General features: G+C 38.7%; 7 protein-coding genes across 14 annotated transcripts; 4 read left to right on the plus strand and 3 right to left on the minus strand.

Annotated features, from left to right (window-relative positions):
* The first annotated feature begins 80 nt into the window (after positions 1 to 80).
* LOC120007012 (F-box protein SKIP23-like) lies at positions 81 to 3,347 on the plus strand. 4 transcript variants are annotated; one of them, XM_038857169.1, is made up of 2 exons: positions 81 to 1,402; positions 2,902 to 3,347. In XM_038857169.1, exon 1 carries the CDS (start codon positions 182 to 184, stop codon positions 1,391 to 1,393), a length of 1,212 nt encoding a protein of 403 aa, XP_038713097.1. In that variant the 5' UTR covers positions 81 to 181; the 3' UTR covers positions 1,394 to 1,402; positions 2,902 to 3,347. The 4 variants fall into 4 exon arrangements, with proteins under 4 accessions (XP_038713097.1, XP_038713087.1, XP_038713110.1 ...); XM_038857159.1 differs by lacking the exon at positions 2,902 to 3,347 and adding an exon at positions 2,714 to 2,855; XM_038857182.1 differs by lacking the exon at positions 2,902 to 3,347 and adding an exon at positions 1,944 to 1,961.
* Positions 3,348 to 3,556: 209 nt separating this feature from the next.
* On the plus strand, positions 3,557 to 5,088 carry LOC120007032 (F-box protein SKIP23-like). The gene has a single exon (XM_038857186.1). It carries the CDS (start codon positions 3,706 to 3,708, stop codon positions 4,885 to 4,887), a length of 1,182 nt encoding a protein of 393 aa, XP_038713114.1. The 5' UTR covers positions 3,557 to 3,705; the 3' UTR covers positions 4,888 to 5,088.
* A 1,084-nt stretch (positions 5,089 to 6,172) lies between these two features.
* LOC120005893 (coiled-coil domain-containing protein 124) lies at positions 6,173 to 9,720 on the plus strand. The gene is made up of 3 exons (XM_038855781.1): positions 6,173 to 6,871; positions 8,485 to 8,604; positions 9,362 to 9,720. The coding sequence occupies exons 1-3, from the start codon at positions 6,314 to 6,316 to the stop codon at positions 9,371 to 9,373; spliced, it is 690 nt and encodes a 229-aa protein (XP_038711709.1). The 5' UTR covers positions 6,173 to 6,313; the 3' UTR covers positions 9,374 to 9,720.
* Positions 9,721 to 10,134: 414 nt separating this feature from the next.
* Positions 10,135 to 14,759, plus strand: LOC119980727 (protein WHAT'S THIS FACTOR 9, mitochondrial). 5 transcript variants are annotated; one of them, XM_038823524.1, is made up of 4 exons: positions 10,135 to 10,609; positions 10,857 to 12,177; positions 12,628 to 12,811; positions 14,624 to 14,759. In XM_038823524.1, the coding sequence occupies exons 2-3, from the start codon at positions 10,974 to 10,976 to the stop codon at positions 12,690 to 12,692; spliced, it is 1,269 nt and encodes a 422-aa protein (XP_038679452.1). In that variant the 5' UTR covers positions 10,135 to 10,609; positions 10,857 to 10,973; the 3' UTR covers positions 12,693 to 12,811; positions 14,624 to 14,759. The 5 variants fall into 5 exon arrangements, with proteins under 5 accessions (XP_038679452.1, XP_038679462.1, XP_038679460.1 ...); XM_038823534.1 differs by having other exon boundaries at positions 10,135 to 10,370; XM_038823532.1 differs by lacking the exon at positions 14,624 to 14,759 and adding an exon at positions 14,335 to 14,613.
* Positions 14,394 to 15,884, minus strand: LOC119979863 (UDP-glycosyltransferase 92A1-like). The gene has a single exon (XM_038822487.1). The coding sequence runs from the start codon at positions 15,882 to 15,884 to the stop codon at positions 14,394 to 14,396; it is 1,491 nt and encodes a 496-aa protein (XP_038678415.1).
* Positions 15,885 to 17,040: 1,156 nt separating this feature from the next.
* On the minus strand, positions 17,041 to 18,158 carry LOC119983421 (dehydrin ERD14-like). The gene is made up of 2 exons (XM_038827108.1): positions 17,713 to 18,158; positions 17,041 to 17,628 (listed from the first exon to the last, which is right to left on the minus strand). Exons 1-2 carry the CDS (start codon positions 17,938 to 17,940, stop codon positions 17,287 to 17,289), a joined length of 570 nt encoding a protein of 189 aa, XP_038683036.1. The 5' UTR covers positions 17,941 to 18,158; the 3' UTR covers positions 17,041 to 17,286.
* Positions 18,159 to 18,887: 729 nt separating this feature from the next.
* Positions 18,888 to 21,727, minus strand: LOC120016811 (lysine histidine transporter-like 8). Its single transcript, XM_038869735.1, has 5 exons — positions 21,216 to 21,727; positions 20,996 to 21,132; positions 20,479 to 20,906; positions 19,772 to 19,903; positions 18,888 to 19,635 (listed from the first exon to the last, which is right to left on the minus strand). Exons 1-5 carry the CDS (start codon positions 21,611 to 21,613, stop codon positions 19,153 to 19,155), a joined length of 1,578 nt encoding a protein of 525 aa, XP_038725663.1. The 5' UTR covers positions 21,614 to 21,727; the 3' UTR covers positions 18,888 to 19,152.
* Between the last annotated feature and the right edge of the window lie 3,268 nt (positions 21,728 to 24,995).

Here is a 24,995-nt window from a genome sequence, read left to right on the forward strand (position 1 = left end):
ATTGTCCTGCGCTCAGGCGTTTTGGGCCCGTCATCGTAGAAATCGACTGGGCCATTGAGGATTAGACCGAACAAAAGGCCCAAATTCAGCCCACGACGGAAAACTTAATTGAGAAACAACGAGTGTTCGCTTCTCCCCGAAGATTTGATTTTCTACTCTCTCAATTTCCATCGGAACACAAATGGCGGACTGGTCCCAACTCCCACCGGAACTACTCGACCAAATCGCCAAGTCCCTCCAGGCCCCCTTCGATCTTCTACGTTTCCGATCGGTGTGCTCTGCGTGGAGATACAGCGTGACCTCCGAGCCCCGTCGCTTATCGCTAGATTACATAATCCTCCCGAACGACGGTATGTCCGATACCACTTTTGGTTTCCATCTCTCCAAGCGCTCTATACTACTACTCCTTCAATCCACGCCACTCTGCAATCAAGAAGACCCGATCCCTTGTCCCGCTTGGGTAATCAAAATCGAAGAAGACGTACCCAATAGAAAGAGCTTGTTGAATCCATTATCGAGACATCGTTATAGTCCTCTACCAAGTTATTTCCCTCGGGTCTTGGATTTGTCGGGTATACGGGTATGCGAATTGGGCCAAGAGTACGTGCTCCATTACATGAATTATAAACATGTGATTGGTGATGGTAATCTGTACATGGAGAAGGTCGCGTTGAAATGGGTTAATATTGAAAGTCATGGAGATTTTGTGTTGCTTACGATTCACGTCTCGGGGAAGCTGGCGCTGTTCATGTCGGGAAACAAGAGTTGGACGACAATCAATGACATGTCGTCTCTTTATGATGATGTCATTTTGTTCAAAGGGGAGTTCTTGGCCGTCGACAATACTGGAAGAACTGTGAATGTGGAGGTTTCTGGATCGCCACCGGAGCTGAGTTTGGTGGCGAACCCCGTGTTTGGAGGAGACAAGAAATACTTGGTGGAGTCAGATGGGCAATTGTTGATGGTAGATATGTATCTGAGTATGGATGCCACGGAGGGTGGTCCTCTGGGCTTCGGTGAGGAGTTCTTGGAGCATTTGGCTGTTTATATGAGCGAGAAGACTGTTAGGTTTAAGGTCTATAAGTTAGATGAGGAGATGCAGATGTGGGTGGTGATGATGAATTTAGGGAATAAAGTGCTGTTCTTGGGTGACCATTCTACTTTTGCAGCATCGGCTTCTGATCTTTCCCTGCCGAATGGAAATTGCATTTTCTTTGTAGATAACTTTTTCTATGTAAGCCGCGACTATTGTGGTGGGGACGAAGATGGAGAAATGGGTGGTGGTCGAGATATTGGTGTTTTTCACTTGGAGAGTAGTTGCATTGGACCCTTAGGAAACTATCCTCAATATTCCAAGCTTTTCTGGCCTCCCCCACGTTGGGTTTTCTCTTGAGGACAGGGGGTAAGGATGTTATTTGTGCTGTTTTGAACTGTTATTTTGTGCATTTTGAAAAGCTCTGGTTTGTTATTGATATTTTAATTTCTGTAATCTGTGAGTGATTGTAGTTAATGGTTGTGTAGTGAAGTTCTGGTTTTATATTGGCATTTTAATTTCTATTCTACGTGGTTTTAATTAATGGATGTTTCTAGTTTTCTCAATTTAGGGGAATTGATTATTTTGTGTGTTTTGGCTGTACAGATTTGGACTTTTGTAGTTAATCAGTAGGGGTTCGATATGGATTAGAATGGATAGCATACATGATGGAAATTAAGCGTTATAGTGATTATAAGGGAAAAAAAATGTTCTTCCATGTCATTGAACTGGGTTCTTTCATTAGAAAGTTGTCTGTTTGAAGGGTATTCAAGAACATGATAGCAATAGCAATAATAAATAATGTTGCTTTAACTGCAGCTCTTCACCTCTTCTGGTTGAGGCTTGATAGTTACTTGGTTAGGTGCTTATACTAGCCTCATTTTGTCATGATGTAGTTAACAAATTGCAGCCTCTCTGTTCCAACCAAGACTACGAACAATTGCTGTAAGGACTACTCTTGGCTTTGTTAGAGACGCACCAAAGAAGCATTTTTGTGTTTTTTCATATACCTCGAGAATCTAATTCTGGTGGAATCAATTTCTTTGCCCTTTATCCATTGTCATGATCTCCTAATTGCCAAAATTTTTGAAGTATTTTGATAAAAATCAAGCAACTTTTGGGATTGATTGGGAAGTCCGCTTTGAAAATCAAGTAACTTATAAGGGCTAGTTTTATCTCTTTTAAAATGGCCCATGAACACCTTGCCTTGGCTATTCCAATCCTCTTAATCTCTGCCACGATTCAGTATCTATGCGGCTATGCCCATTTTCCTTCTCAATAGCTAGAATGTTTTTGCGAAAATCAAGAAAGATGGATATGTCAAAAATGAAGAGTGAAGATCATGTTAATGTTATAGCTTGTAGCTGTTTTTATTCTTGAACTTTGTTGGTTAAATTTCAGATTCTAGTTGTGGTTGATTCCATGGATAATTCATTTCCTTTTTGACTATAATGATATGCATCGCATAAGTTCGCATTCATTCTCCTGATGCTACCTCAAAGCAAATGTGGTTTGATTGCTATGCTTGTGTATTTGCTTATTTGCTTTTGTCACTAATATTCTCCTAATAAACAACTTCTCGTCTATATCAATATATCCTCCCTTTTTTCTTCTTTGTTTTCAATTTTAATGATGACAGATATTCCTGCACCTCATTTGCTTTTTTCTCGACTGCAACAGGTGCAACATCAAAATCACTCTGCAGAACACTCTCAGTAAAATGAAAATAAAATAAAAGCATTTCTGTCATCTACAGATAATTGGCTGCTGCTTTTTATCTCATGAATTTGTTGCTGGGTGCTTTTTTAATTCATAATTTGTTGCAAAAATTATGAAGCTGTTTAATCAGTTATTTATCTTGGCTGCAGAATTTCAGATGGTACAAACTTATTTTCTTATGAAACTTTTGGGCGAGTGAAAGATGTTAAATTGAAATAAAAGCATGTAGAGGCTCTGAGTGTCCCAGACAGTTTCTAGTCTCTACATAGAGACAAACTAAGCTTGGAGAGTCACTCTGCTGTCTTGCTTTGTGATTCACAATACCATTAATGGAATGAACCATTAATGGGATCCCATCCTTCCTTGCTCTGCAAGAGCATTAAAAAAAAACTCTTGACACTCAAAAAATCCGTTGGAGAGGCCCATTCACATCTCTTACAGCCGACGCAGTCCTCTGTTCTTGGAGCAGAAGCAATTTGCTTAGCTTTACATCCGTCCCAAGGTATCATTTCTAATACATCCGTGGGGCAGGCTCGGACGCATTGGGTACACCCTATACATGTATCATAAATCTTTAATGGATGTTTGAAAACTATGGATACTTTAGGTTCTATCAAAGAAAAAAAATAATTTTCCTGGACAAAGAATCTCTGGAGTAATAATTTTATGGCACAAAATGTCAATGAAGTTAAGGAAAGTTGCATACAGGGTCCCATCCAAAGCAACCCACTTCCACTTGAAATATGATTAGAATAGTCGCCTAACAGCATGTCTTGTTTGTTCGTAATTACACTTTTTTGGGTTTCTGCTTAGGATATCTTCCAAGGATTCCCAGTTATAAATCTATAATCTTTCCAAAAAGAGCAGTCTTTTCCTTAGCAAAGTGCGGGCATTTTTTGACCTGATAAACACTTGGATCTTGCTTGGCTCTTGCTTGGAGAAAAACTGTGAACATGGCGAACATGGCGCAGTGGACGGAGCTACCAAAGGATCTTCTTCTCTTAATAGCCAAAACACTCGAAACCCAGATAGATTATCTCCGTTTTAGATCTGTCTGCCCCTCCTGGAGGTCCTCAGCTCCACCAAAGCCTCGAGCTCTCCTCGGCCATTTCTCTGTTTCTGATAATCCGTCCACCTGTTCGAACAATTACCACGTCTCCAAACGCACCATTTACATCGTCGAATTGCCTGAAAGAACTCATCAGAACCAGACACCAAGTCATCAATGGTTGATTAAGGTAGAGGAAGATGTCTCTGGCAGGATGCATCTGCTGCATCCACTATTCAACTCCTTCTTCAAAACCCTTCCAGCTAATTTTCCAAGAGTGATGGACTTATTGAATACCCGTGTTCTTCAATTGGGTGATGAGTATGTTCGTCAGTGCAGAACAAATTACAGTCCTTCCAATGGGCCATTGAAAGGAACACGCCAATTCCTGCATATTGGTAAGGTTGCTTTTATGGGTTTGAGTTGTAATAATGATGATGATTATGTATTACTTGGACCTTCTTCATCTGGCGGATTGACCATGTTTAGTTCCAGAGATAACCAATGGACTGCAATGGGTGATCACCGTCTGAACTATGTGGATGTTACTGCTTTCCATGGCAAGTTCTATGCCATTGAAAAAAGAGGAATGACATCCATCATTGATCCTTGTTGTCCATCAAAGTTTACCTCATTTAAGTCTTTAAGGCTTGGTGATGACACCAAGCAGTTCTTGGTTGAATCAAGTGGTGATTTGTTGTTGGTTGACATGAATGTATCTGCTTGGGTTAGACAATACTGGGATTTCAAGCCAATGGACAACAATTGTATTTTTAGCTTTACTGTGTTCAAGTTAGATGGCCAGAAATGGGAGCCGGTGAAAAGTTTAGGGGACAGTGTGTTGTTTTTGAGTGACTACTCCACATTTTCAGCCTCTGCATCTGATGTTTCTGGAGTCCAAGGAAACTGCATAATCTTTAGTTATGGATCTTTTATGTACATTGAGGAGGAAGATGATCAATCAAAGAGGAGTAGCACATATATCTTTGATCTTGAAAATGATAATGTCAAATGTGCAAACGAAAAGCCAGAGTATTCCAAGTTGTTCTGGCCTCCTCCTGATTGGGTAACTTCAATGGGAAAGTGAAAGATTGTAAAGAGTTTGTTCATTTTCCCCACCATGAAGTTCCACTTTGTGACTAGTAAATCTTATGTCAGCTTCTACCTTTCCTATGCCTGTAATTTTCCACTAAACTAGTGAAGACTTTTGTGGTTTTATTTTTCAATTGTAATTTTCCACTAAACAGCTAAACAACTTGAAAGTGAAGTGGATTACATTCATTTTAGATAAGTGTGCTCCTCATGGAGATCCTTTGCTCCAGCCAAACCCCAAGGCCTCCCTGGGCGTATCTGAAACCTTTTCAAACAACTATCACGTCTCCAGACGCAGCATTTATCTCATTAGATTGCCTGAGAGTACCTTATCAATGGTTGGTAAAAATTGAAGAAGATGTCGCTCACAGGATTCATTTACTTCACCCACTCTCCAACTCCATTTTCAAAACATTTCCTGTTAATTTTCCAAAAGTGATAAGACTCCCTGAAAATTCTTGTTTATCAACTGGGTCATGATCATATGCGTCAATACAGAACAACTTACAGGCCTAGCAACTCTCCATCCAGAGAAACAACCCATTTCTTCCATATTGGCAAGGTTACATTTATGGGTTTGATTAGTACTTGTGGTAGTGAAGATTATTTTGTTCTGCTTCTGGGGGATTGACAATGTTTAACTTCATAGATAAGCAGTGGATATCAATGGGAGATGAGCATTTGTTGTACAAGGATCTCTAAGAGGAATGACTTCCATTATTGACCCAACGTCCTCAAATTTAACCTCCCTAGAGCCTTTAAGGTATGGTGGAGCAGACAAGAAGTTCTTGGTTGAATCATGTGGTGATTTGTTTCTGGTTAACATGTCTGTGTCTGCTTAGGTAAGGCAATACCGGGATTTCAACCCCATTGCTTAGCTGTTTCAACATTTTAGCACACGTTCGTAGCAGGTTCTAACACCCATTATGGAGTGATTTAACATTATTTTTGCACTGGAATTTTGGCTCAACACTTAGTCGGCTTATATGGTTTCATATGGTTTACAGGTATTATTACATATGCCCTGTGGATCTTCAGCCCAACACTTAAGCGGCTCATATGGCTTCATATGGTTTGCGAGTATTACATGTGGCCCGTGAAGTTGGTAGTGCAATCAATAATGTTTCTTAAAGGAAATTCTAGAGTAAATAAGCCTTATGTTGTGATTGTTAAGCCACTAGTTAGGGCCTTATGTTTCATGAGATGGGCCTGATCCTGAATCAAAATCCCAATCACATGAGCCCAAATTCAAGTACTGGTTTATCTCCGTAGGTCCGAATCCCAATCCCAATTCCGGAAGGTGCGGTGGACGACTTTAATCTGCCCTTGTAGATTTCACAAGCGGTGAAGCTGATTCTACGAAAGCATCAATCGATCCTTTTGGAATCTCATTCTACGAGAGCGTGAAACCCTAGTCGAAGATGCCGAAGAAGATGGGAGTCAATTCCAAAGCCGAGGAGGCTCGGGCTCGGAAGACCGCTACCGAGACGGAGCGGAAGTCGCGGGAGGCTCGCGAGAAAGAAGAGCAGTACTGGCGTGAAGCTGAGGGCTCCAAGTCCCGTGCTGCCAAGAAGAAAGAGGAGGAGAACGAGAAGAAAGCGGAGGCCGCGGCCCGTCGCGCTGAGGCTCGTCGGTTAGCGGAGCTTGAGGAGAAAGAACTCGATAAGGCCATGAAGAAACCCGATAAGAAGGCTAATCGGGTCGCTATCCCGGTCCCCAAGGTCACTGAGTTGGAACTCCGCCTTAGACGAGAGCAGGAGCAGGCTGAGCTTGCAAAGAAGGCTGAGGAGGCAAAGAAGCGCCATGCCCGGACTGCCGCCGAGGAGGAGTACGAGAGGATGGTGCTGGTGAGCAACACCAATCGCGACGATTCAATAATAGAGGCAAGCACCGTTGAGGAAGCAATTGCCAAGATGGCAGTCTCGGAAAGCCTGCCGGTTGATCGTCATCCCGAGCGGAGGCTCAAGGCGTCCTTCAAGGTGAGGCTAATGGAACGCAATAAATGGATGTTCTTTGAACTGTTGATTAACATGGGAAATTGCATAATATAACCAATGTTCTTGATTTTCACGAGAGATTATTTTATTTTAACAAAGAGTGCTCATTTTTATTTGTTAAGTTTGATTTTAAGCTGTGAATTGTTTTGTTCTGATAGGATATATTACATGATAGTTACTTTTATAATAGTGGTCTTTTATTTTAGTTGCTTGCTAGCATTGATGGAAAGCGAAAGCTTTTTACTTGCATTGAGTACTAGTGTTTTTTCCCAATTGACGAGCGTAGGGGAAAAAAGGGCTATGAGCATGTCTAACAATGATATGTAAAATGAGTTTTCAAATGTGTACTATGCATACTTCAAAATGGTTTACATACTCATTTACAAACTCTGAAAAACTCTTCAATCCAACAATGGTTCCTAAATTAACTAACTCGCTTTTACTCTCTAAAAAATATGCATACTCACTCTCTCTCCTCTTTGGGTTTGTATATTTGGGAACTCATTTGAGAAAATGCAAATTTACATACTGCGATGAGAACACGGTTGGAATGATAAAAACTAAAAAATGAGAATGCATATTGGCGGTTAGGATTTTACATACTCACATGCATCCTTTGTTGGAGTTGCCCCCTTGTGCATGGTTACGGAAGAAGTAAACGAATTTGTTGAATCTTATTTGGTTAAAATGATTTTGTTTTTTCCTTGTTAGTTGTGATTTCGTTTAATCTACCATTGTTCTGTTAGATGATTGCCTGGCCGTATGATGCATGGCTTCTCTACAAACTTTATATCTGTAAGAGTTGCCTAGTTTGTATGTGGCACTATATGGTGAGGCATTGATTTGTTGACAGATTGTAGAGATTACAAGTTGCAGCACTATATACCACGAAAATATCTCTCTCTCTCTCTCTTAGCGGGTAACCCAAGAAATTTCATGGAGGCAAGATTTAACTATTTAAGGCCTCAAATGGATTATTTGTAAGGCAGAGAGATGTTGAGAAGTAGCCAAAGGTTCCTAGTCCTTGATAGATGAAGTTGCGTTTAGCTAATCTGCTACATCAATGATCAGGGGATAGCTGCTATTATTGATGGCCACACCATGTGGCTATCCCTTATATGCCACTCTTTTTCTTTTTTCTTTTTTGGAGTTTTGTGATGCATTTCAAGGTGCAACTTAATGAAGTAACTCCTTACTGCTACCGGCTTCCATTTTCATGATTTGAGTGTTAACCTTTGTTACATCTTGCTCTTATAATTGTCATTGTCAATCCACTAAGTGTTGATTGAAATTCATGTGAAGGCCCGCTCTATGACTATAAATGCTGCGGCTTGCTTTGCGCTGCGGAAGATATGCAAGGAGCAATTTGAATTGTTCTTTTATTTACTTCTGTGCATCTTTCGACAGTCTATCCTGTGATTAATTCCGTTGGATATGAACACTATTATCTGTTAGTTCGTAAGCTGAGAACTAACATCATCCTGTTCCGTGCACCATATTATGATATAGTTAATGACTTAAATTGATGTTTCCCATGTTCATTTTGTGCTTCTCCATCTATGTTGATTATATGCTGAGTTATTCAAATTGCGTAGGCTTTTGAGGAAGCTGAGATGCCCAACCTGAAGGAAGAGAAACCTGGGCTTACTCATAACCAATACAAGGATATGATATGGAAGCTGTGGAAGAAGTCTCCAGACAATCCTCTCAATCAGGTATATTTCAGTCGTCCTTTTGTCTTCTCAACATTGCCTCCAGAAAGATTCTCAATATGTTTCTTGTAGTAACAGGGATCAGGCTTTACTTTCCAACATTGAGATAGAAAGTGTGTTTGCTTCCATCTGGCCTTGATCATTCCATTTGAAAGACAAAGAAAGTGTTGTGTTTTCACTTTCAGTTTCAAAAAAAATGGAATACAAGATTTTAAATATTTAATTTGATTGTAACTCTTATATATTATATGTATATATGTTGACAAAATTATTTTTATATATAGTATATACTTGTTAGAACTAAATTTTGTATTTTTGTTGGCACTTTCTACGCATTGTGCGGGCTCTCAACTAGTTAATTATAATTTATAAAACATAATTAAAGATGGTTTTAATATATAAAGGAAAAAATATCATCAGTATACTGGAGTGACAACAGTACCACAAAAGGTAAATACTTTGTCAGATTTTGAAGCATTATTTTAGTAAGGAGATTGTTTTTACATACTGCCTAAGTTTGATGATCAATTCATCATTAACTCAACCCTGTCATGCCATGGGGGTTGAGGTATTGCACTATTGCTATCTACCCTGAATGTTCAATTTCTCATACAAGGGTATTTTGCATGGTTTTACGTTCTTTTTTCCTTGCCAGGTGTTCTTTAACTTCTTTTATCATACTTTTGTTAAATAAATTGCCCATAACATCTCTATTCCTCTATCTATAGCTGATGTGATACCTATTTCGTTGAATTTGCAGGTTGCTGAGTGAATGCTGGAGTTGGCCCTTGGGGGCGGGTGGTAAAGGATTGCTGCAGTCTCATGTGTTGTGAAGCAAATATGCAGTTTCTTACCAACTATGCGTGTGTAGTTTCAGCCTGAACTATCATACACGATTAATTTAATAATCTCCTTCAATCTTTAGCCCATAAAAAAAAGGTTTTTTTTTTTTTTTTTCCCTGAAGTTGTTGTGGCCCAATTGCTCATAGGCTATCAGGCTATAGCTATCCTTTTCCTTCATTTCCTATTTCTCCCATCTCATCCCATCCTTTAGAGCGTTAATTATCAAGTATTGTACATGAGAGATGTATTTGCATAAAAGGCATATAGTATTCTGGATCTTGAGAGCAAGTCCTATGGATATTCACAAAGCACTTAAGTAACAGATGAAAACTATGGTTATAAGGGCATTCACAAAGCATATTTAACCTGAGTGGTGCAACGCGAAATAGCGTCTTGAAGATTGTCTGGGAGGGTTTGTTCCTTACACATCGTTTGTGTACTTTTTGGCGATAAACAACTCTATGAATATCGAATCCAAGACATCATTATGGTATTAGGATTTTATCTGAGTTTTGAGTGGTTAAATATCTTATCTTTGAAGTTTCATCTACCTTACCTTCTTTATGATAAAAAGCCCAAGCCCAAGCCCAAGCCTAAGTTCCTTTATGAGACCCTGGCAGACTAGGAGCGGTTGTAGATGACACTTAAAATTAGGAGGCCCAGCCCATAAATCATGAAAAAGAGAGGCCATCCATTACTTGCACTTGCACAGTTGCACTTCAGAAAAACCCTTCACTCTCAGTCTCCTCCGTCTTTTTACTCCACGGACAAAACAAGCAAAACTTCTCGGGAAATACACACTTCATCATCTTCTCCAACTCCAAGTGGAGGCATCAATCCTTACGGTTTGAAACATCGAGATAGGTGCGGAGTGATTTACGGTTTCAAGACTCCAATTTAGGGGAAAGTGAAGTCGCACAAGTCCAGTAAGTTGCGGATTGATTCAATGAGTCTGAATTAATTTTGTTGGGTGAGTTTTCTATTTGGGTGAAGAACCGGGTCACAAATTTAAGTTCAGAACAGTTATTCTCTCAGCTGCTGGGTGGGTGGGATTAAATGCGAACTGGAACTAGGCCAAGTTGAGGATTAAAAATCACCGGAACTGGAACTTGGTTGTTTCCTGCTTCTGCTTGGATGCAGGACAAAGACTGCAAATGCACAAAGTGTAAGTCGGTGACTCTTTAAATGTTCTTTGTGTTAAGTTGAAGACTTTAAACCCTAAACAACTACTATTGAAATATCATGTCAGGGCCTGAAGTTCTGGATTTTCATTTTTTTAAAAGTCCATGTTTTGCTTTTAATGTCATCCCAGGATAATTCCTCTTCGATACAGATTTTGTATGTACCTTTATATTGATATCGATCAGGAGTTTATAACTTCTTTTTTTTTATTGTCATATGCCCTTTGCCAGGTGCTAATTTGGAATTGTGTATTATTAGTCACAACAATGTGCCGAATAGGACGAGCCATAATGGAATTAATGACTGAAGCAAACATTTTTTGGTGATCCCATATATAAGTAGAGGAGATGTTCCAATGGTTGCTGGTGAGTAGGGCAGGGGGCCTCTTTGTCTTTCGGAGAGCTTTCAACTACCAGCAGAAATTTAGTCTTGTGAATGTAAAATTAAAATGGGTGAAAGATGGACCATTGGATGCCGTCATGGCTAGAGAGATGGATCTTAAAGCAACCTGCATCCTCGTTTCTCTTATCTCGTCCTCTCAAGGCGGCTGCCTGCCCTTATACCGCCTCTTTCCGCATCGTGGACAACTTGGTCTTCCCCATGATCTTAAGTTGTCCACATTTATCCGGAGATATCCTACTATTTTCCATGAGTCCTATGTTTTTGACACTGGAGGCACTCGAGTTCCTTGCTTTCAATTGACCCCTGAAGCCTCACGCCTTCATGAAGAAGAATTGAATGTTGCCAAGGCGAATCAGAGGGATCTAATCAGCAGGTTTTGCAAACTGCTCATGCTTACTAGGGATAGGACCCTGCCTTTACAAACCATTGACCAGCTTAAATGGGACTTAGGATTGCCTTATGACTACTACGATTCCTTGATTACATGCCACCCTGACTTATTTTCTTCAGTTTCCCTACCTGATGACCGTATTGGCTTGAAACTTCGACTCTGGAATGATCAATTAGCTGTCTCACAGTTGCAGATGAACGCTGCTGTACAACAGAAGGAAGAAGACATTAAAAACGGATGCTTGGCATTTCCTGTTAAATTTACGAGGGGTTTTGGGTTGAAGAGGAAGTGCATGTTATGGTTAGAAGAATGGCAGAGGCTACCTTATACTTCACCGTACTCTGATGCTTCCCATTTGGATTCACGTACAGATGTATCTGAGAAGAGAATAGTTGGTGTCTTTCACGAGCTTCTCTGCCTTACCATTCAGAAAAAGACTGAGCGTAAGAATATGAGCAACCTCCGTGGACCCTTATCCCTGCCACAGAAATTTACGAAGGTGTTTGAGCGCCATCCTGGGATATTTTACATTTCTAAGAAGTGTGACACTCAGACCATTGTTCTTAGGGAAGCCTATAATCATCAAGAACTCTTACAGAAGCATCCTCTTGTAGATATCAGAGAAAGATTTGCTAGCATGATGAGAAGAGGATTTTTAGATAGGAGCAGAGGCTTGTACAAAAAAATAACGGATACTGTTGTAGAGGAAGATCCATCGAAGAACGATTACAATTACGAACTTAGTGACAACGGGCAAGGTTCTTAACCAGAGTTGCATTATAATTTTATTTGATTTCTGAATAAGAATAAGATTATCTTTGTGGGGTTCTGGGGTTTGCTTTGCTGCTTTCGACAGTCTCTGATTGTGTGGGGTGCGGGAAAGTCTTAAATTCTAAAATCTTCATCAAGGTAGTGTATTTTTGCATTGGGTTGACTCGGTGTATCGATCACCCCCCCCCCCCCTCAGTACGAGTCCCTGCGTTGACTCTGTGAAGTTGATCTGTTAATGGGATGGAAACTGTTGCAGAAACCTAGGGGGTGGCAATGTGGGTTGGACGCCATTATGGTTGTCTAAATTTCCAATTTTTTTAGTACCCTTTTTTGCTGATTAAAACCATCAAATCCTATTTTTTAAATAAAATTATTATTTTTAACATTATATAATGTATAGTGTTTGAAGATGTGTGTGGTTTGTTTCGTTGGAGCAGAATATAGTGTGAGAACTTTACTGTTCAAGCCGGGGGAGATGGATCAGGAGTCGCAACAGATATGATGTCGTTGAATTTGAAAGTCAAGATTCACTACCCAAATCCAACAACATTGTTCACTGTACATGTCACCTCTACTCCTTGTCAGCTTCACTATTTCCAACATCAGGTTGCCTCTGGACAGGTAAAATAAAAATCTTCTCCTCTTGTCTCTCTCAAAATGCCTTCTTTGTCCGCGATAATTGCATTGGATATTAGTGCTTGCTATATGGGAAATTTTGTGATTTCAACTTATCTTAGTGTAGTAGAGAGGTGGGGAATCATCTCTTGCCTTGGTGGCAGAGCACCTGGCTGGTCTTATATTAGCACGTGATTATCACACTATTAAAATGTGTAGTTATTTCCCGAATGAAGATGTAATTTGGGGAAAATAGGTCCATTAATTGATTTAATTCATCTATTTACAGAAGTAAGTTAAAAAACTTTTCAAGGGGATATAAAAAACATCGGAGATGATGGGGCTCTTAACAATATACATACGTAATAATGGGTTGTTGGCATAGTGACAACTGAAAACATATGTTTTAAATCTTTAAAAAATCAAATTTTAAGTATATATACTGATATACATACATTTACTAAGGGGTGTGAGCACTCTCCTGACATATTTGTTATTTGTAGTTAGTGTTGTGAGGTGCACTTATTGTAACTTGTGCGGGCATTAGTTTATTGATTCTGATAGTATGCAAATATAACAAACTCAAAATTCTCCATCTTTACTTGTCTTCAAGTATGCTCTCCAAAGGTAGGTTGATCAACCTTTCCCCATTCCCTTATTGGGTAAGGGTTTCCTTTCTTTCTTGCTTTCGATTAGGATTTAGAGGTCCCTGCCCTCCATTCTCTCAAGTACCTCTCCTCTTTCTCTGCTTGCTTTCATTCCGCATTCTTTGGCATGAGTGTTTGGCTTCAATGAACATGGGTAAACCCCTAGATGACGCTTTACAATACAGAAGACTGATATGTAGACTTATGTATCTAGCTATAACGAGACTAGACATAAGTTTGCTGTTAATACTTTGTTGTTAATACTTGAAGTCAATTGATGAAAAATCCTACGGACCACACTGATTCGGTCTTCATCTTCCCATCTTCTGTCTTCTGTAATTCATTCAGTTGTTCATACAATTTATAACTATGTTGCTTTACAACGAAAAGAAGGAATCTAAAAGTGTGATGCTTTGCATTTCCTATTAAACTTAACCGGCTTTTAGGTAGAAGTTGAAGTGCATGATGGGGTTAAGAAGATTGGCAGAGTCTACCTTATACATCACAATACATTGGTGCTTCCCATTTGAATCCAAACATGAATGTGTTTAAGAAGAGAATAGTTGGGGTTTGAGCTTCTTTGCCTTCCCATTTCGAAAAAGACCAAATCTAAGAGTGTTAACAATCTCCGTAAACCTTTTATCCCTCCCCCATAAATTTACTAAGGTGTGTGAGCGCCTGCCTTGCATTTTTTTTTTATTTGTAATTAGTATGAGATTGATACCATAATTTTTAGAAAAAACCCTTTGGTGGGGGCTTTGGTGGGGGCTTGTACTAGAAACACAATACGCTATGACTGATCCCTTTTCAATTTTGCAGCATGTCTTTGTTACTGAAGAATTTTTCATGATTTTATTTATTACTAAAAAAATTTGGGGGTAGGCATATTACAAGGGGTGTACAGAATCGAACAAGAACGAAAACGAATGGAGACCACATAATCACTGGAATGAGTTATTGCTGTTCTTTGTGAGAGCAGATTGTCTTTTGTTTGCAAGCTCTACTGCATTCAGGAATTCACTCATGGCTTTGAGGGATGGTCCTTCAAAACCGTCTCCTTCTCGTATTGCTTCTCTCATTTTATCTTTCACGTCATTGGTTTTTCTTCTCATCTCATCTCCTTTTTCTGTATTTCCCATTACCATATTGATCACTCCTGCAATGTGTTCAGGCTCTATAATAGCAGACTCGACCCCTCTAGCAACCTCGACACAAACTCCTACTTCCTTTTCCAGCATGTGGGAGTTAAAGAACTGCTCTGCAGCTAGTGGCCACCCGATGATTGGGGTTCCTGAGCAAAGGCTCTCCAGCACTGAATTCCAACCGCAGTGGCTCAGGAATGCACCTACTGATTTGTGAGATAGAATGTCCTGTTGTGGTCCCCATTTTTGTATAAGAAAGCCTTGATTCTTCTCTTTAATACGGTGTTCAAACCCATCAGGGAACCATTCTGATCTGAATTGTTCATTTGCATCGAAACCAATCGGTGGCCGAACAACCCAGATGAATGCCTTGCCACTTGCCTCTAGGCCTCTCGCCAATGCTACCATCTGTGGAGGTGAAATTGTGAGCTGTGACCCAAAAGATACATACAAAACTGAACTGGGCGGATGCAAATTTAGCCAAGAAATGCAACTATCAGTTTCTGAAACAACTTTCTTGTGCACGATGGAGCTGGCTGGTCCGATGGGCCAGCAAGGTCTCCCGCCCATTTTCCTCCTAAAATATGTCACACCAGTTTGTCCCAACCCCTCTATGCTGTTTAACAGGATTGCATCCGAGCGCAAGCAAAATGTTAAATGGCGCACACGGAAGAGATGCCCAGCGTCAGTACCATCAGTGAACTTGAGGTCATTCCCAAGTTGTGATAGTTGGATTTTGGCTGCCTCAGGAAAGTCAGGCAGCGAGAACTCCTTTTCTTCAGTCTTGCATTGAAGCATATTCAGAGAAACCGAGAAGTAGGTGGCCATGCTGTAACCTGCTCCGGCTATAAATACTGAATGGTAGATTCCAAGCTCATTAGCAACTTCCACTGTCCACCCCAGGAACATATCAGCAATGATACACACAGGGGCATAGCCATCTTGTTTGGTCATGTCAATGATGAAGTCTCTGAAAGGAGATCGAAGAGCTTCTGAGGCTTCGAAGAGGCAACCCATCAATTCATAAGGCGTTGAATCAGTGTTTTCAATCCCAGGTGGGAGACCATACTTGGTTACCTGGAAGGGAATCTCAGCAAGTTGTATGCTGGATTCAGAAGGAAGTGAATATTTGAGTTTTTGGATGTTTAGAGGGGTATTGACAATAATTATGGTGTAGCCTGGCCTCTTCTCTAGTTGTCTGGCTAATGCCATGAAAGGGTTGATATGGCCTTGAGCCATGAAGGGGAACATCACAATTTTTCTTGCTTCTCTGTCTTTTGCCATGACCATGGTTCTTGAACTGCAGAGAGGACTCGGGAAAGCTTAGCAGTGCCAGTATCGTACATTCATGCCTCTAAATAATATAGACGCAAGATATTAAGAGTTTTCCTTTTACCAATGATTGGTTGGTGGAATCTAGATTCTATAAGCAATGTTGAATTTCCCCCAAACAAGGAATTCTCATTTTCTATTTTTAATTAAATACCTACAATGTCCTTTTGAACATCAAAATTATCTTTTTACCAATAATTTTTATGTGTGGTAGGTGGAAATCATTGAAAATCTAGAATTACAGTTGGATTTCTCTTAAACGAGGAATCCTCCTTTCCTTCCAAAAAGAGAGGATTCTTGTTAAGGATTGAGAATCCTCACATGTTTTTTTTTTTTTAATTAAGTACATATAATGTCATTTTGAAAATCAAAATTATCGTTTTACCAATTATTCTTATGTTTGGTTGATAGAATCATTGGAAAGTTGGATTTCCCTCAAATGAGGAATTCTATGTTGTTCTCAAAAATAGAGAAATCCTTATCAAAGATTGAGAATTCTCACATATTTTTAATTAAATACTTATAATGTCCTTTTGAAAAACAAATAATTTTGAAAATATACTTTTTATCTTATCTTATTTTTTTAATTTAGATATTCAAATTAAAAAGTTATTTTTAATTTAAATATGTCATACATGATACTACATGAAATAATTGTTTAATGTATTTTTTAAAATTATACATGATAATAAGAATATTTCAATAATCGAAGGATTTATTTCATTGTAGTTTTTACTCTAACCAATCATGGCCACGGAAATCAATGATGATGGGAAAGTAGTATGAGAATATGATCCAAATATTTGGAAGGAATGAGATTGTCAGAAAAGTAGGCATATTATTTCCATTTCCATCTCCAAATCCGCAAACCAAAACGAAACCTCTTTGCAGAATGTAGAGAGGAGTTTATGGTAATAAATCAAGAGAATATGGCTCTTCAAATATGCTTATTATTGACTCTCTTTCCTTGAATTGTAGGATATATATATATATGAATTCTCCCATAAAGATGTAAATAATACTGGATACTTTCCTTAATAACACTTCTTTATTCATAATTCCTATTGTTTATTAGATTTTTAGTTATACAGATTTACATTAACTTTTTCATATGATGTAGTAGGTTTGTACTTGCTATGATAGTTCTGGAATGACAATACCTTTTGATTGACTTGCATTGCATGTGTAAAGGAATTATGATCACAAACACAAACCAGACTTGAAAAAACTGCCTACATAGAATCTATCCTCATCAAACCCTGCTGTGACAGGGATTTGATGTACACATAGAAAAACTTAATTATAGCAATGATAGATGGCTAAAGAGACTCAAAACAAGAGCGTAATAAGACTGCTTCCCCTAATCATTCTTAACTAAATCAGTGCTTTTTTCCTCTCCTTCATTCTTGTGGCTCCCTGGCAACTTCTCCTTGATCTTCTCCAAGAATCCCTTCTTGTCTTTTGTATCCTCATCTGAGGAATCCTCTGCCTTCTTGTGCTGCCCCTGACCTGGTAGCTTTTCTTTGATTTTCTCCATCAATCCTTTCTTCTCCTCTGGATTTGTTGTTGCTGCAGCATCACATTTCTCTCCTGGAATGCACCCATCTTTCTTCTCATCACAATCTTCCTCCTTTTTCTTCTTTTCCTTCTTCTTCTTCTTCATCTTCTTCTCTGCACCTTCTCCTCCTTCTTCATCACTGGACTGCACATAAGCCGGAATTTGTAGTCCTTTTAGTCTCAATGTCTAAACATGAACAACAGTCTACAAAAAGAGTTAAAAACTTACAGAGCTTGAGTTGCTATTTGAGCGGTGGAGCTTCTCCATGAGAGTGGGTTTGTCCTCCTCTTTCTTCACCTCTTGTGGTTTCTCTGCATCTGCCATGACCATATCATCGGTGGGTTTCTCTTCATGATCTTTCTTCTTCAAGAAATCAAACATCCCACAGCCTTTGTCGACTGCATCCTTCGGTGCAGCCTCACTTCCATGCCCCTGTGAATGATGATGATCTTCCATAATTCTCAAGTTACAGCGAATTGAACAATCTTTCTTTTGAAGAATACAATGCTTTTGTGGGATCACTTGTAATGGTCCCAGTATTTATAGCAGAAGGCGATGGTAATTGAACACTAATCGATTACAAGTCACATGGTTGATGATGGAATTCAATACAAGGTACTGTGGAGGAAGCAGACATTGTTATGGTGTTATGTGAAAAATATGTACGGATCGCATTGCAGAGATGAGAGACCCTTGTGCGCATTAGCTCCATTGTCGGCCATTGGAGGATTAAAACTGAGAAAGTCGGTGAGGACGGTGCTCAACAACCAAGATGTGCACACATGGTTGTGCTTGCCGATGTAGAAACTGTCGACACCATTTCAGTGAATCTATTCCAGTTGGATTTAACTTTGCAAGACATAGTTGAGGGCACAACTATGAGCCTCTATATCATCCATTTACATAATACGACTGTTAAAATATGTACATTATAAATAAACTATTACGAGTAAAAAATGATTTTTTTAATCGAAAGACATCATGCAAGTATGCCCTTTGAACATATGATATGAGACTAAATTCGAGTCGCCAAGCTTTAGTGCACAAAGTTTTTCACCTAAAAAAAGGATAAGCTAAGCAAAAACCCAGCACACAATAGGATAACTTGAGTCAAAGCTTAGCGTGTGGACACAAGGATTGAAGGATATTACTCTCAATGAAAATCGAACTCAGTACTTTCCTAATCCATATATTTAAGGCTTAAAGAAGTTAGCATTTACACCTTCGTCAAGTAAATTCGAAGGGGCTACAACTACTAACAAAATAGCCAAAACCATTCCTAAAACAATCGAGTCCGAGCTCACAGTTTTAACATCTAGTCAGAGAAATCTATGAACTTATTATAACCATATAATTTTCAACTTCTAATATTAATAAACTCGAGTAACTAATAAACATTCTCCTTCCAATAAAAATCATTCTATAAACCATACCAAACATTTCATTGAGGTTCATAAAACAAACTTAATTTACAGCTTATAAGCTAAGCTTATCTTGAGGTTTATGCCAACAAGACTACAAGAGTGATACAGAGAGAGCTTACATAAATGAATAATAAAATAAATTTGTCTCAAGTTCCATTATATCAAAATAAATCCCACATTTAATCTACAACAAAAAATAAAAACTATTTATTTATTTTTCACTTATGAATTCATTCATTCTTCACTAAGGGTTGAAGAAGCTTCCTTGGATCCCGGAATCAATAACAGTAAAGACTCCAGCAATAATCAAAAGCCCACTCAGACCCAACCCAACCACACCAAGAACCCAATTGAGCCACCAAATAGAGCCTTGGGCCTTGGGCTTCTTGACCTTGAGCCACATGAAACATGGATAGGCTAATGTAACTGGCAATGTAATCCCTCCAAGAAGCCCAGCAACACTTCCAAAGCTAGGAAAAGCCACAGCCACAAAGAAGAAGGAGAAGCCCGTGAAAGTCCTAATAATTACCCTTAACCACCATGGACATGGCTTCTTCATTCTCTTTGTGTATTTTGACTCTCCCTCATCAAACAAGGGCATCCCATAAATTTGGAAAGAGCTTACTGCGTTGATTATGATGAATAAGCTTGTAAGTCCTAGAAGAAGCTGCGCCGCGTCTCGACTATGGTAGGTGTATAGTGCTGTTAGCATACCGGCTTTAGGTATCTGAAAAAACCAAAGAAATTATGATCCATATGAAAATTTGTGCGTCAATCTAAACATTTGGGATAGATGATATAAAAAAAAAAAAAAACAGCGAATCCGTAGTAAGATTGCTGTGTTAGAAGGAAAGATGGTATACCCTTCCGCCGTATGCCCAGTAACCTGCGATTGCGAGAGGGAATAAGCACATAGCGATGATTGTATACGCAACCTTAACACCCTTCCACATTGGTACACGAGACGGGTGCTTCTCGTCAGAAGGCATCGTAGCCTGCAATCGAATAAGTGTTTCACATGGTATCAGAGCAATTGAGCCAAAGTTGAAAACTTAATGATTTTCCAACATTATCTTATGAAGAAAATCTTTTAATCCATTTGAGTATAGCATGTTGACAGTCTAACCACAAAGGGAAGAGTCAAAAGTCTAATTTAGCAGTTCACATGGCATAACCTGGCAGATTCAAACTCTTTGCATAAACATATGTATAATCAGATGTACTATATATAGTTTGAATATTGGTTATGGGCCAATAAGAATGAAATTTGAATTCTTTTTTAGGTCAACATTCAACTCTGGTTGCTTGTTCAATCCACTGCAAAAATAAAGACCGTAAAATATGGTTTGAATAATTGGTCACATAACATGTTGTCCAATTAAACAACATAAAAAAGAGATTTTCAAAGATTTAATTTTTCTTTTTAATGCTCACTCAAAGCTAACAACAATGAACAAGAAACTCTGTTTTCTAATTTACCATTCAATTAAACAGAGTCCTCTGTTTCTTATAAACAAAACAAAACCTTTGATCTGCTTGGCAAAAAAATTTAATGAAAACACAGACATACCTGAATTTCAAGAATGAGATTGTGGCCTCTGAAAGCAAAAGCAACAATTCCAAGCCCATTAAGAACCTCTAAAGACCTTTTCAACCACGAACCGGAGCGAATAGGGTCGTATGAAACACCAGGTAGTCTGCCTTCGGCAACAGAGATGACCCAAATCAGAGAACAATACCCAACAGCAGTAACAGCACCGATCAGCGAGACACCCGCGATCGAGTTCAAGTTTGGTAGCTGCGAGAGCAACACTGCAGCACAAGTGAACACCAGGTACCACTCCGCGGTGGTCAGTGGATGGAGTGTGCATCCCTCTCCACACACAACCTGGAAGAATGTTTTTGAGCTTTGGCCTCCAAGCACGATTAGAGCAACACATGTGCCTCCTGAGAGGTATAGGATCGGAAACAGGGCTAGCCAGTTGGTTAACTTTTCACCTGAAATTTCGTCGAACACATAGCTTGGTTAACAAGAACTGGTAATGAAACACTAGACCAGGTCCAACACATGAAGAAAACACACTAACCAAAAGTGGAATTGCAGAGTTGAAGGTATCGACTGTAACGCATGCCAGTTTCATGAGATTCATGGAGCTGAACAAGTATGTATAGAGTGTAAAGCTGCCATATAAAAGTCAGAGTCAATATAATGACTCCCCATGCCCTGTACACACATCAAAACACATGTCAAACACTCCTGCATGTCTTGAATCAATGAAGCAAAACACTAACTAAGTATATAATTACCATCCAAGAATTGTGAAGGCAACAGGAAGAGCCAGTGCCTGGAATCCAATACCGGAACAGAGCGTGTGAAACGCAGCGTAGTAAGCGTTGCCATTCCTGGACTCAGTGATTGGAAGCCAAGCATCTTCAGGGTCAAGCCTAGTGAGCCTAAGTGCTCTTCTAATAGGACTGCCAATTGGGGTAATGAACCTTGGAGTTCTAATTCTTGGTGTCCCAGTTCTTGGTGTTGATGTTTTGGGGGTTGAACTCCTGGGGGTCTTGCTAGTTTCGATACCATCAGCGGCGGTGGAGAGGAGCGGGGAGCGCGTCAACGACGGGGAGTGGTATTGGGATGGAGGAGCTGAGATTGGCGGTCTTGGTGTTATAGGGGCAGAGCTAACTTCATCAAGATCACCCATTTTTGGCTATCTCTATCTCTATGAGGTTAATATTATTTCTATCTCCCTAATTGGTTTTCCCTCACAAGAAGCCTCTTCAAGCTTTGGACTGTATATATAAGCCTTGCGTTGCATACATGTGCAATATAATTATATAACAAACTTGATATATTTTTTTTATACAGATATTCAAAGCTGGTGTACAGGGTAGCAGCCAAATATGATTGTCAAGCCCTTCACATCACAGCAGCCCTCCGGTCATGAAAGGTTGTCTGCTAAAATTATGTGGTCAACTTTGTGTACCCATGCATTTTGTCAGAAACTATCCTTTCATCTTTATCTGGCATTTTGACTTACCAATAATATTTAACTGGAATTTGAAGTGCACAATTACACATGCAGTGTACTCTCTTTTCCCATGCAAGTTATCATTTAGATATCTTATATACGTCTAAATTAGAGCCGTCAAGTCCACGCACATAGAAAATTTTTACCTAAAGACAGTGTAAATTGGATCAAAACTAAGCATCTAGTCAAAATCTAACTCAGAACGTTTCAAGTCCATATGATTTATTCCTAGAGAGATTTATTACTAGGTTATCACTAAAGTGATCGCAGTTTACTCTACTCAAACATAAAATAAATAATGTGGCGAATTTGGGTTTGCTAACTAATGAGTAAAAAAAATAGTGATTAAACTTGTACTGCAAATTAGTTGTTAGCAATTTGCACAATTATATTGCAATTATATCGAATGAAATCTATATACGTGTGATTTGCGATAGGCATGCATGTCGACTTCGTGGGGTTATGATTATAATGTCGATCTAATCATCGTAATTGAATTTTCTCCATACTTAATTTTATAATAACTCGGACGATTGTGATGTAAACTGTTGCCTGATTTGATTTTTGCAAGTTATCATTGTTATTATGTTTTTTTTTTTTTTAACAAATTCTCAATGATTTAGGCTCTGTCTGTTTTAGGAAAATTCAAGGGTTACCCGTTTGATGTGTTCAAGGATGTTGAGTTGGGAAATGTTCGTCCCAAACATCTTTTAATCCTTGACCGTTTCAGGCGTTTGAGACTGTTGAGACAAAACCTCTCTATAAGGTTATATATAAAAATCTCAACACCTCCCAACCAACACCCCTGAACACCTCAAACGGGCAAGCCCTCAATGTTTTTCCGGCATTTGTTACAATAAAATTTCCATTTATATGTTTTCTGTAAAACCTAAAATGTCAACAGTTCACAATGAAAATGATAAAATATGTATGGTGTCAGCTTTGATAATTATCTTTTTAAACTTTCATAACATATGTATTGAAAAACTAACTACTTGTAATGACCAAAACTCGTTATCTTACTTAACGACTACTGTAGCATAGCGCCCATAGGCACAAATACGATTAATGATACCTTCTCTAGGCACTCCCATAATCATTTGTCAATCAAATGTCGACAAAGGTATTTGTAGACATCATCGCTAAAATGACGCCTTACATCATCAGATCGAACCTAAGACAGATATTGTGAAATTTGGCTCAAAGTTAGTGTGTTGTTCGGACACTTGGAGGAGTTGTCCGGATGATAGATGGCACCCTGGCATTTTTTAAGTTGTAAAATCAGAATTCTTAGGTTTTGAATTGGAATCCAAAACGAATTAGGGTTTCGTCTCTTGTATTTTGAGTAGCCTATAAGAGTTAAGGTTTGTGCAACTTTCTAGGTGTCCTAGGAAGTCTTGGTATTCAAGGAGTCTTAGAGAGGGGTTTGGGTATGAGAGCGTGAGAGTCCGAGAGAGGGATTTGGATTAGTTTTTGAGTTAAGAACTTATCTCTTTTGTAATCTTCTCCATATTAGTGAAGTTCTTCGTCCGAGAACGTAGATAAATTGTGTCAAACCTCGTTAAATTTTGTGTCTTCTTTCTCTCTTTTGTTTTCATAGATTTTCTATATTTGAGTTTTGTTCGTTAATTCACAATAGATACTCCCAATTATAACTTACCAGCCATATCTTCCATTTTCACATCAGAGGAAACTTAGGGAAGCGACCTCATGCTTATTCAAACAACAAACACCTTTAACAACCAACATTTCTCCCCAAGTCCCGCTACGCCAGGCCTTATGTTTGAGATATAGAACCTACGTCCATAAGGTCACATCCATCGGGCAAAAGTGGTTCACTCTCTCTAATGGAAATCTGAGCCAAGTATCATCCGTTGATCTATAGACACACGTCCTTGGAAAATGCTATGAAAGGAGGTCAAGAACCCTCTAAGGGTATAATTTGATTCTTCTTCTCTTTCGCTAAGCAACATTTGAGTATTACTCGAGTTTCAGTGTTTGATCTAACCTTCGATTAAGCTCTTATTTATATGCATTTATTGTTTATCTATATTCGTATTCTGTGCTATCATTATCTTCAGGTTGATTTCTACTGAGTCTATCGTCGGAGGACCTTTAGGTGGCACCCCACAAAAGATAATCTATAATTGTAGAATTATCCTCTACACTACTTTTCTCATGAAAGATGTGCATTCTTCTACTACATATCTCATTACTTTTCCACGTACTGTTATAAAGTGCGTGTGTGTATATATACATAATATTTCTTCATAAGCAACTAATAATTTTCATGAAGGAAAGTTTGTTGCAACTCTTTTAAATCCTCATACCCATATTTTTTCTTTAATAAATTATTTTGATTATTAATTATACCAAAAGAAATCTGATGTAGCTGTATATTGATGGGATGAATAGTAATCACCTAAAAGCTAGGTTGTAACACCCCAGAATTTCCAGAAAAAAGTGTATGAAAAAAATTAATCTTGCATTGTTACAATGTTGATATAGTTTAGCTAGTAATTAACAAAATTTTAAAGTGTGAAACATGAGTTGATTTCTCAACAAATGTAGCCATGTAGGTAGGTGAGGACATAGGATTCCTGTGCTACTTTGACATTTTGTGTCAAATTGTTTAGTTATATATATCCTACTGCAATAAAAAAAGATTAATATTGGTAAAGAAGATGTGAACAACAGAATAAATAAAAGGGAGCAAGAAAAACAAGAAAATGAGAGCTTTTTAGTCAAAACATAGAATTAATTCCATTGATGTATGCATATAGAGACTTGGTCTGTTGGTCTCAATACAAAGTTGATATTAAAAACCAATAGAAAAAGACCATATAATATATAAACAAAGGAAAATAATTGAAATGAAGTCACTTTAGGCTCACTAATAGTGTCTGTCTAATTTCTATATATATGAAACTACATCTCTCTTTACAGTTTCACACTTATAGATGAATTTTTATGGGACCAAACAGTATCAATTCATAAATTCAATTTTCATTGAGAATAATACCCTGTGCGGTCATGCATTGGGTATTGACCCAAT

This window comes from Tripterygium wilfordii, chromosome 2 (assembly GCF_013401445.1).
Source record: "Tripterygium wilfordii isolate XIE 37 chromosome 2, ASM1340144v1, whole genome shotgun sequence".
NCBI classification, from domain to species: Eukaryota; Viridiplantae; Streptophyta; class Magnoliopsida; order Celastrales; family Celastraceae; genus Tripterygium; species Tripterygium wilfordii.